Raw genomic sequence first — 12,293 nt, forward strand, 5'->3', positions numbered from 1 at the left:
TAAGTAGAAAATGGATGGTGTCCATCTGGGGCTTCCTCTGCTCCTCTGCTCTTTGCCTGTACTTCTGCTTGGTTGCCTGAGTACATTCCATTCATCTGGGATTGGGAACTCTTTGAGCAGAGACTGTTTATTTTGAAACTCCCGTGAACACTGTAAGGTTTGATCTGTGATTGATGCTTCCAAGCTGGGGGTGAGGCTGTATTGACCTGCCTTACCTGATGGTAAATACCACTGGCACATGAAGGAAGTGTCATAAAGGTCACGACTGAGATAAGAAGTAAAGCCATTTACTACAGATGACTCAGGCAAATAGGAAAACCATCTGTCAGCACTTCAGAAGAGGAGTCACTGCAAACCTTTACCTCCTCACCTTGCAAGAATTCTCATATCACCTGTAGTTACAGGCCTGCCTCTTTGCATCAATTTGTACACCCTGGTCTATCTGCTTCAGCTGAGAGTAGTTCTTAAAACTGGACATGCTCCTGAGCAGATGTGGTTGAGACCATGAGCAGGAGTTCATTTATTTGCAAAAATGCATGTTGAAAATTTGGCAGTGGAGTAATTTGTTTTTCCAGTTTAAACATAGGTACAACAGACACCAAAGGAGGATGCGGTATTGGTGGGAAATCATACATTAAACGGCTCTTTAGTGAAAAAGTGCTGTAATTCTTACCATAGCTTAGGAAAAAAAAAAAAAAAGCAATAGAAGGAATATAGATATCCTGTATACACAAACAGTGTCTTGTAAGCAGTGTTTTGTGTATACACAGATGTCTTGTAAGCAGGGATTAGTAGCAGGACACTGTTATAGAAACAGCACATATTTTCCCTTGGGAAACTTAAACCCCCACAAATGTAGTCCATTCAGGACCACAGAGAAACAATGTGCTGCTTATGCTCATTTTCTTTTCCTCTTGCTGAGGTTGACATTTTACAAACCAGGCTTCTGTACATTTTACATTCTGTTTAAAAACTACAAAGTCCTTGGATCAGCATCCTTTTTTCCATAAAAAAAATACCTAAATGCATTTCTCTCCCCCTTTATATTGTTATATTTCCCTTACTTTGTTAAACCTGACAACATGAAGTTATTTTCACTCTTCACTGCAGGAGCATAATTGATGGAGTAGTTTTAGTAGAAAAACACAAGAGATTCATCTTAAACTAGTTTAATTTAAGCTGTTCTATGACAACAGCTGGAGACAGGTTCTGGGAAATGCGGATGCAAACTCATACTGGAAGATAAGATTTAGTGGCATCAATGAGTTGCAGCTGCTGCATACTACTACATCTAGCAACATCTTTTTAGATCAGAGTCAGACTGAGCCCTAAGATAAACAGCCATCTATTTGCTTTATGGCAAGCTGCAACTGGTGACAACTGAATTCTTCACCGCTCAACTCACATTTTCTTATTGGTCATTTTAATAGTGATTCCTGTGTAGGTCAGGTGCCCTTTCCCCTCCCATACACTACCTGTGATTGCCAGCTGAGTAACAAAGTAGGTCATTCGAGATTTCCGCTTCCTCCTCCAGGTAGAGAAGAGCACAGTGGCGTTTCCAGCAATTGTGACAATAAAGAGAATCCAAAGAGTCACCAGCTGCTCTGTCTGCATTAGAGAGAAGGGAAAAAGCAAATAGATGGGTGGGTGGGTACTGGCTTGGGTTAAGACAGTCACTTATCCTCAGACAAATGGGATGAGAACGGAAAATAGGAGTGAAATTTGAATTTTGCCAATTGATATCTACTACTTAGTCTAAAAGACATTCTTGTTTTTTCAGAAAATACTTAACATGCATCACTGGTAGTGATGTTCATCCCGGTTTGGTTTGCAGTGGCTGTATACTACTCCTCTCTTCACAAAACCACTAGCAGTGTCAGTATTCCACAGTTAGTGCTAAAATGAGAGTCAGCTCTCAGCTTTCTTGTGCTGCTCCAGCAAACTGTGAAATAACCAGCTGCCTCGCTTCATAAGGAATGTTGATAGATGGGCTCCTTTGGAGAAATGGGGGAAATAAATACTTCTCTCTTTCCCAACTTCAGTGAGTCCGGGTCGTTCACGAGCCTTATGAAATTCAGACATCCACTCCATGATCTAGATGTGCACCAAGACGGAAAAGGAAGCATGACCCACTAAGGAAAAGTGTAACCGTGTAGCGACTGAAACGTGATGACAAAACGTCCCCTAGTGGTGTGTGTACAAAGAAAACAAAGCAAGAAAGCTATTCGTGCTCTCAAAGCATCAGGATGCTCTGGCTGCAAGATCAACAGGGTGTGTGTCCACGTTTGCTTGTTTGGTGAGTGCACACCCAATCTTTACATCCTCGTAACTGGGGTGAGTTTTATGTTACGTCAGTGCAGTCATTTGGGATCTTCCAGTTCCAGACAGCAAACCCATAACATGGGAGTTAGAGGAAAATGGAGGAGGCAGGCGAGGGATGCAGGTGAGGAGGGGTGCCAGGTGCTGGCCCTACAGATGTGACCCCAAGGACCTGTCCTGAGCAGGTTGGGGGAAGGATGCTGTAAGTGAGACCCCACTTACCTGACTGGGTTAGTAGAAGCAGCCTTCTGGTAGAGCAGAAGAGGATACTCATTAAAAGCATTTGGAAGCCACTGTGGGTGAGCAGAAAACAGAGTTCCTTCTGCTTGCAAATAAAATAGCTCACTGTGAGCGTGGGGAGGGAAGGTGGAATGAAAGTAAGGGAGCAGGGACACGGAGCTTTCTGCTTTGTAACTAGCCTCATGCCTCCTCAACTCTCAGCCCCCTCCTGGCCAGGAGTCATGGTCCCTCCTCGTCCCTCCCATCGTCCCCCTGGGCAGCCGCTCCTGGGAACCAGCGTCTGCTTTCCTCCAGGTACGGAGCCACACTACCTTGTGGATTATGTGGTCATGCAGGGCAAGCAAGACCTGATGAGGAGCAATTTGAGGTTGTACTCTGTGCCTGAGCCCAGTGATCATTTTAAGCAAACAATGAAGGCTGTGTTGAAAGGATTTCACTTTTCACAGCATGATGATTTTCACCAGCATAATCTACCATTCATGTCATCTCACCTAACTTTAAAGTTCCAAAGAGACAGAACTATTCTAAATTGTCATAGTATTGTCTAGGTAATAGCAGTGTCTCAGAGATGAGTCACCACTCATCTCACCTACTTTGGGATGGGCTGTCTCCACTGATTATAGAGTGACCTAGATGAGACAACTTGTGTGAGCTAGATACTTTTAGATTAAAAAATAAAAACCACCTTTTTGGGGTATCTGCAAATCTCTTGAATTTCTTGGAAACAAATTTCCTTCAAAATGTGTGACAGAGATAGGCGAAGCTATTTTTATGGGGGTGCTGTTCTTAGTACAGGAATTGGAAGGAAATATCTTTTTGGAAGACAATAAAATCATAAAACATAAGATTTCACATAATTTTTTTCCTTGAAATCAGTGATTTCTCCTCAGGGTTTGTTTTGTTTTTTCCATTTCAGAAAACCTGAAGAAAATAAGGGACTAGACTTGTTCCCATTTTCTTTGGTGTAAAATCAGAAGAGCATTATCTTGAAAGGAATTCTATATTCATGTGTTATACTGATATGGATAGGAACAGAACAAGGATCTGACATTCAAACCTTCTTATGATTCCCACAGAAGAAATAGCTATGGAGCAACAGAGATCTTGTTAGAAAGATGTTTCCCCACCACGGGAGCACAGCACAAATGGTCAGTTTAAATCCCTTCTACCAATTTAAAAGCAATGCTTTTTAAGCAATTTTAGACTCCAGAATTTAAACCAGACTGCAAAGATAACTTAAAAGATGCAAACGCTGAAAATAGAGGTAAGTCTGAAAGGCTGTAGACAAAGAAATAAAGCCAAAATTTCTATTAATCTATTTGTGGGAGCTGCCATTCAGACAAAAGGGAAAAATATCTCATTCCTGGGGATTAAGGAGCCATAAAAATAGGCAACTTAAATCACTGCAGCCTCTCTCAGTCTATGTTAACTTGCAAAATGAAAAATTCCATGGTTATTAATGGGATGCCCACTGTGATAAAGGCCTTTGCAGAGGCTAGGATTAGAATTCAAAATTATCTTCATGAATTGGAAACACGTAGTGGGAAAAAAGAAAGATGCTGTCCAACAAAGTAGAAGTGCAGGACTACAGTGTAGTGAGTGTAATCACACTTGGTTGGACCAGCCTTCAAAATGTCAACCCTCACACACAGCGCACATGCAAAGTGCCCCAGAACATCATGACATCACCCTACCATGACAGCAACAGCCACCACCACTTTGGGATCAACACCACGCTCATGTGCCTCTGCTCTAATCCTTCCACTGGGCCATGCCCACTCCTGGGCACAGTGCTTCAAGAGGGACACACAGCAATGAGTTGACATAAAGGATATAGTCAGGCAAAATGACTGAATGAATCAAGTTGCTAAATCCAGGAAAAGCCATCTGCAGGAAAAGATGAACATAGCCTTGAGGACACAAAAAGACTGATGTAGAAAAGGAAAGGACTAATCTTTTCTTTAGATCCACTGCAGACCGGACAAAAATCAAAACTACAGCACAGAATTCACGATGAAAATTTAAAAAGAAAAAAAAGACTTAAAAAGATATCATAGATAGAGAGATTGATTGAGCCAGTAAAACTTCCATCTGTGAAGGTCTTAAAAATAGTTATTAGATTAGAGAGATAGCTGATGTATCCTTGAATTTCACTTCAGCTGAATTTTCTCTAGTTTTATTTATCATGTTCAGGTTGCTTAGACATAGAAGTGTTTAATTTTATGTCTTGTTCATTCATCAAACAAAAGTCATTTCTTAGTAACAGTCCTGGACAAGGTAATCTACAGAAAACATTTTTCAATAGCATGTTGTGCAACCATCAGAAGCATTCTGATAGAAAGCAAGATAATAATATCTCCCAAATCTCTGTGGACAAGGGTTTCTTTTGCAATGGGCATTGATAACTACACTACACGAGAATACCATGAGAGACTAGTGTCATAAAGCAGTTATTTCAGGTTAGAGATGTTGTTGACATTATTAAGGTCACCAACAAATGAAAGTCAAGAGGATTTCCTTGACTTGACCAGAGCCATTGCACATGCTGCTGTCCCACAAGGCTGCTGTGTTTGGAGCATGGAGGTGCTTGACATCCAGAGCACATATTTGTGCTTTGCTAAGTTGCTCTATGATTAAAACCAGGTGAAGTCAATGAAGAAAATGCCTCTTCATGGGTGAAATGTAAGCCTGAGAACCTGTCTGAAGTGTGTGCATTTTCCTTTGGCTATAAAAGAGGCTTGTCATTTTGTTTCTCTGATAAAATTTCTGAATCCAGAGGCTGGGGTAAGTCTAGCAAGAGGTGTATTCTGCTTTGTATTTGAGGCAAAGATCACCCCTGCAAACCCCTTTAATCAAGACCATAGTTAAATCATTTTGGAGATGTTGGGTGGCATTTTGGTACCACAATGCCATCCCTCCTTCCAGTTCTTCCCAATCAACTTCCTTGCTTTGTAATCTCTCAGGATTTGTATCCCTTCTGGTGGGGAGCACCAGCTGTGACTGGAACAGTGATATACCTGATAGCCCATTCCAGTGGAGGTGCTGTTCCTTATGTCTTGAGGTGCAAAAGTCTTTGTCTGATATTAGAGAAGTTGCCTAATAGAAGAAGAGGTTCAACTATCAATGGACAAAACTTATTTGTACTTGAACAGGGACCCAATCCTAAAACAGTTTAGCTCTAGCTGCTGAGGCTGCTTGGGAAACAAGCTGGAAAAAGTAGGTTTCCAGGTAAGAAATGAACAAATAGAAAAAGAGAGGGAGAAATACTCCATGCATGGAATGGCTGACTGGCCTCTTAATATGAGGACAGCACGTCTGTGGTAAATTCATGGCCCTGCTGACCTGGTGTCTTCCTGCACAATGGTATTGGTCTCGGGTGAAGAAGAGGCATTGATCCCTCATATCACAAGCCAGTAGCAGCTTAAGTCTCTGAACAGGTATTTGTTGACGGCTGATAAACTCTGGGAATACACAAATGATCTTGCCTTTGGTATGTTTTAAAAATTGTGGGGTTAGCATAGCAGCAATTGAGATTGTAAGAGAGCTACAATCATGGAGCAAGCCAAAAATTTTGTAAGAGTGTTCTTAACACACAAGAAGAATATATAAGTCCCTTTGTTGAACTGGGTAACTATCATACTCATGGTCAGGTTCACCACCAGTAGATTGCATTTCACTTTCTTGAAGAAGGGAAAAACAAATAGAAAAATCTTTTCTCGCTCTCTAAAATAATCACATTAATTGCAGACCATGTGGAAAAATGGAGTAGTCTAGATTAGCTTTTTTTTTTTTTTTTTGATGCTGCTGTAAAAGACTGGAGTTTTGAACATTGACAACTGAAAATGCTCAGGACAGATTTGCTATTTTAACATCCCCCATTTAGGATGGGAACTTAAAACCCTTAGAAAAAAACCACAAACAACAACCAAAAAAACCCTAAACCAAACAAAAAAAACCCCACCAACAAAAATCCAACACCACGAACAAAAACCCAAAATCCACCCAAACCAGGAAGATTAATTTTCCAGAGGCAGACAGGTGTTATGCAGTTTGACTGATTTCCATCAGGGATTTTTAATCAGCTTATCTCTAAGGCAAATTGCACTTTGGAGTGCAACACTGAAAGGAATCATAGAAATACACTCATTAACCCAGTTAGGGAGTTTTAAAGGCACTGGCTAAACCTCTGATTTAATTCATAGAATTTTTAAATAAATAAACAAAGAAAAAATAATGAAACACCTCTTTTCCATACTGCCAGATTCCTCCACAGCAGAAACCCTAGAGGAGCTGTCTGGGGCCTAAGAGCTACCTACAATTATCTAGCAGGCGAGTGCAGAGAAGATGGAGCCAGAATCTTCTCAGATGTGCACTAAGAAAGGGCAAGAGTCCACAAACAAAGGTTTCAACATGGGACATCTTGATAAGACATTAGGAAAAAAGTGTTCTTCATGAGGGTGGTCAAGCACTGGGATGTGAACTCAGAGAGGCTGTGGGATTTCCATCCCCAGAGATATTTGAATAGACACTGCCCTGAGAAATCTGGCGCAGTTTGAATTTGCTTTCAAGTGGTTGGTTCAGGTGACCTCAAGAAGTTCTTCTCTACTTGAACTATTATGCACACACACAAGAGTGCATAAGACCTATTTTCTTAAGGAATATTCTTAAAACTGAAAGGTACGCACACACACACATAATCAGATGAATAGTTTGCACACATTGCATATTATTTATTTTATCACAGAAGCATGAACAGCTCAGATCTTTCTGGGAATCTTTATGTAAATTAAAATTTACTCTGCAAGTAAAGAGTATGGGTGTAAAGGCTACTGGCATAGAAATGGCACAAACATAAAAGTCTTAGGAAAAAGGACTTTAAAAGCATAAGATGGCATTTTTCTTTAAGAAGGCATTTTTCTTACACTTATTTGGAGTCCTGAGATGAAGAATTTCTGCCAAGTGTGACCAGCTTAAATTGTGGGCTTTCAGAAATGAAGTGTGATGCCGCTGAAAGGGTCATGACTATGGTTATGCTTACCACCTACAAAATAAAGGTTCTTTAATACACAAAAAGAGAACAAACTTGACTAAACTGCCAAGGAAACATCCATATTTCTTCTTGTGTTGAAACTTTCTGTGGAAGTTGGGTTGTGAAAAAACCCCACAACCTAACAGCAATCTGCTTGAAGAAAAGCTGCAGGTGCATTGCATATACTTTAGTTGTAGACAGTAATTCTGACTTTCAAGAAGGAAAAAACTAAGGGGCACCAAATATCTTACAAGAACAGGCACAACAAACAGAATACTTGGGCTAGAATCAATCTTCACACAGCAAATGCTAATCACCTGAATGTGAAGATTCAGATGAGTAATTCAAGTCATCTTTTAATGCTCAAGGAAAGAAAAGCTGAAAAAAAAGGCTGAAATATTCTTGATTCATTTCCTGGTAGGCCTTGTCTCAATAGGAAAGAAACATGCTCAAAACACTGTGAAGGTCACTGAAATCTTCTGCCTTAGCTGTCACAAGCAGCGGGAAGCTGTACTGTCCACCCCTGTAATACAAATATGTTTCAAAAGAAGGTTCTCCATCCAGCAAGGCAAAACTGAGAAGATGTTTCTACACAGAGTTCACACAAGATGTTCCTGAAAATTTTGGGAAGACAATTTGATTGACACCTAAAAGCCCAGGGAAAACTCATGTGAAGGTAAGAAAGGTAAAAAAGAAAGTTCAAAGCTGAGTTTTGTATTTTGTCTTTGAAAGTGCTTCCATTATGATTGAATTTGAGAGAAACACCTTTGGGCAGGCAACAAGACCTCTAGGAGTTCTTTTTTTTTTTTTTTTTAATTAGCATGGCCTGGGATGGAGCCTGATTCAAAGTGCATAAACACTAGTTCAGCCCCAGGTTTGACTCTGGGACTGCTGTTTTCTCATTTAAACACTACTGGTTGTGCTTGATGGCCCTCCTATCCCCTGTGCAGAGGCTGCCTCACTGAGCTGCTTTCTAATTGACTACCTGGGTTATCCTCCCAGCACAAGGTTATGGGACATTCTGGCGATGCTGGGATGCATTGCCACAAGAAACCTTCCAACATATCAAAGGTGCTGGCAACAGTCACTTCCCAAGGAGTCCTTATCGTTGGAAAAAACACAGAGCTGGAAGGAACATGAGTTGATTTTTTTCTGTTCTGTCGAACTTGAGAGGCAGTTTTTCATGAGTTTGTGTCGATTTGGTATTCCACTCATAGTGTGGAATGTTCATGCATTACGTAGAGGAAAGATCTATAACATTTTCTTCCTTGTAGACTTGTGGAAACAGACAAGCTGAGAAAGTCTATTCACTAAATCAGGACACTTTCTCATGGAAAGGGTTAATTTTGTTATTAAGATTACTTTCTCATCTTTTTGAAATCTAGCAAAGCTGTATATATATATTATTATTATCATTATTATTTTGTGAATGTCTGCTTTTTAAAAAAACCTATTTCTTAGCTCTGACATCACCACAATGGATGAGCAGGGTTCCTTCAGTGCACACAATCTAGTGCATGCTAATTGCAGTGATCTTTCCAACCTCAACAGCTGAACAAGCCCCCACCCTGCCCCAAAATTCTCCATAGGTGTGACGGTGACAGTCAGTAACAAATGTGACTAATTCAATTCTATTACCAAATAGTTCTTATTTGCCATTCTGCTGTGATTTGGTATAAGACAGATAATAAATGCGGGCAGTACTCTTCAGTTACTGCAGGATGTTTTACTCTAGGAAACTTTCACAGAATTAGACAGAAATTCCTGATTTAAATGTCATCAGGAAACATAAATTTTTACTGGTGTATCTATCTGTTTATTTCGTAGAGTATTTTCAAAAAGTGGAAAGATATTAGGTCACTCAAAGGTCCATCCATAATTGTATGATTTTGACAGCTCTATTTAAAACTGTAAAGTGCTGTTTTTCTTAATCACTTAAAATGATTTTAAGTATGCCTAATCTGTAAAATTAAAATATCTCAAAAAATGTAAAAAAATTATACTTTCTAGGCATATTTATATAGGAGAGGCAGACAGGTGCAAACCATGTGCCTGTGTGGAGCACAGGGACAGTAGTATGAAGGTTGCTAGTGTAGAACAGCCCAAATCTGTTGGCTCAGAGCTGCTCCCAGTTGGGCTGTCATACTGCCAGATCACTTCTGTGTTGCATTTAAGCTGCTGGATAAGGCCAGCCTGGCCAACAGCACTGCAGCAGCAGTTTCCCGAGGAGATCATTCTCAGCACAGCATCTCAGGAATAGCAACAGTCATTACAGCATATTGCAGAGGCTGTGTTCAGGAGTCCCTGACACCTTATTTGTGTCAACTTAATCCTCCTCCTCTCCCCCCACTGAAAGATTGCAAAGTTACCTCTGAATTATTTGATATGTCTATTTTCTAAAATGTGTGATTGCATTTGCAGAGATTACTCCAGAAATTTGACAGCACCCATTATTATTTTCCTATTATGTATTCAATGATTGGATGCTCTGTGATATTTGCTTGAAAATCAGAATGAGCAATAGCATAAGCAAATGCTTTTCAGGAGATAAAGCGACTCCTACATTTGGATGAAAGGATAGGGACATCAGACTGTGACTTCAGCAGTCTCTGAGAACACCTGGAGTCAAATCCATGCAACAGGATACTCCTACAAAACCTCTCGACATGCTGGTCTCCCCAGCTCTTTGCTATAGGTGGTAAACCCCAACCTTTGTAAAGAGCATTAGCTCCATGGATAAGGAGCCCAAGTTATTAGAGCTGTGCTTAATTGAGCTAGGCTGTGCTGTCCTGTTTAATATCTGAACTATAGGGGCTAAAACACACAGATACAGGGAATGCTACCATGTGGGGGGAGGACAGTCAAAGACACATACACACGTTTAAAATAATTTGTGATGGTTTTGACAGGCACGCAGTTCCTCGTGAGGGCTGTAACACTTCAGTGTCACTGCTGTGCTAATGCTGCATGGCACAGGGGCCAGGGCTTATGGGGCCAGAGGCAGGGTCCTGTCAACATTTGGACAAGTGGTTGGGGTTCCCAACTGGCAGGGGAGATATTGGTGTTCCCAGCAACTTTGGGTGTAAACAACAAAACCTTTGTGTCCTGCTCAACAGGTGAGGACTCAACTCTACACAGCAGGAAACAAAAAGTACCTCTGCTCTGCTGGGAGGTAGGAAATTATGGTGGGAACACAGTCCCCCTGAAAAGGAATAGCAACTGGAGTTTTGAGCACTCCAACCTTTATTTTCCTGAATAAAAGTAGGGCATCTCCTTTCTCAGCAGAGCTCTTAAAATAAAGATGATCCCTACCCAATCTTTCTGAGGACAAGCACAAGCTCCTACCATTGTGGAAGCTTCTGGGCTGTTGAGTGCCTGAGGAAATGCTTCCTCCAGCCCTGACAGAGCCCCCCAAACCTTACTGAAAACAGGCCAAACCTATTCTGAGATTCCAGCTCTTCTCCAGGCAAGTTTCTGGTTTGTACCTTGTCAGGTTTGCAGAGTTAAGAAGGTCCTAAAGTGGAGGAAGGCCACAGGTGTTCAGATGACTTCTGCTCTTTCTGGACTACTGTATTTGGCAGGTGCAGTTGATGCTCACTTAGAGCCCTTTTACACATGGATTAAGCACATATGGAGGAGATTGTTAAGGGATGTAAGGAACTCTCCTTTGGCCTGGGAAGTTGGAGCTGTAATTAATACCAATTTGCACATCTGTTCTGAATTAGGTGCTGAAATAGCCAGCAGAATTCCTTGTAGTTTAAGACAGTAACCTACCTGGATACCTCATAGAAAGGCACCCAGGAAGAAAGATGGTCTGGGTTTTCAGAAACAATTTGCCATAACACAGCAGCAAGACCTAAATATCTGTGGGAATGAGGCCGTGCCTTTGCCACGGGGAGCGCCAGCTCCTCTTGCATGCTGAATGGCGCATGGATACAATGCATACACCCAGTCCTGCCCCAAAAGCTGCCATTCTGTATGCCAAGAGTCACTTTAGTTAGCTCACACGGCCCCAAATCAGACTTCATTAGCAAAGCTTTGGTAAGCAGCTGGCACTTCTGTAGTAACGACTACCAGAAGAGAATCTGCATTCCTCTAAGTGGAGGAAATGCTCCATTTTTGAGCTAAAATAAATCAACCAAACACTCCCCACTCCCTCCCCAAAAAAATCAACAAAAACCTGAACTGGCAAAAAACTTTCTAATCTGAAACTGTGCAGGGTTTAGTTGTTAAGCAGAGGAACAGACAGAAGCTCAAATTTTTCTGAAAGAGAAGCACTCACAACTTAGCCTGTAACAGGACTTTCTGGCACTGAAATGCTCTACAGCACGTTATTTTACTTTTGTCACATTGCCACCACAGTATAACACAGACACTACCTGCAGTGGGTACTGGCTGTCCTTCTGCAGCTTGGGAGGGAAAGAAGACACCAGTGCATGCTCATGTAGTTTGAGCAGCATGTGAGATACCCTACACAGCTGTCATTGGGTAAAATCATTAAAAAGCCATTAACACAGGTGTCACTCCCTAGTCTTCGTTTATCAGTTTAGATCACGTTTTCCTAAGACTGCCTTGATAAGATAGGTTACACCTGCATTTTCCAAGCAGAAACAGCTTGTGTGCTCTGTCTGCACCCGAGCACACAGGCTCTGGGGTCAATCTGTGTAGTGGCCCAACACCCACCCCGCCTTCACAGACACCCCGC

The 12,293-nt window shown here is 41.3% G+C and overlaps 1 protein-coding gene across 1 annotated transcript in view; it reads right to left on the reverse strand.

The window, feature by feature from the left end:
- The window catches only part of NPSR1 (neuropeptide S receptor 1), a 62,725-nt gene that overhangs the window by 44,018 nt on the left and 6,414 nt on the right, over positions 1-12,293 (reverse strand). Inside the window, exon 2 of the mRNA XM_017734460.1 lies at positions 1,476-1,608. Coding sequence (XP_017589949.1) covers positions 1,476-1,608 — 133 coding nt within the window. The remainder of the gene's footprint in view (positions 1-1,475; positions 1,609-12,293) is intronic.

The sequence above is a fragment of the Corvus brachyrhynchos genome, unplaced genomic scaffold (assembly GCF_000691975.1).
Source record: "Corvus brachyrhynchos isolate BGI_N302 unplaced genomic scaffold, ASM69197v1 scaffold94, whole genome shotgun sequence".
NCBI lineage: Eukaryota > Metazoa > Chordata > Aves > Passeriformes > Corvidae > Corvus > Corvus brachyrhynchos.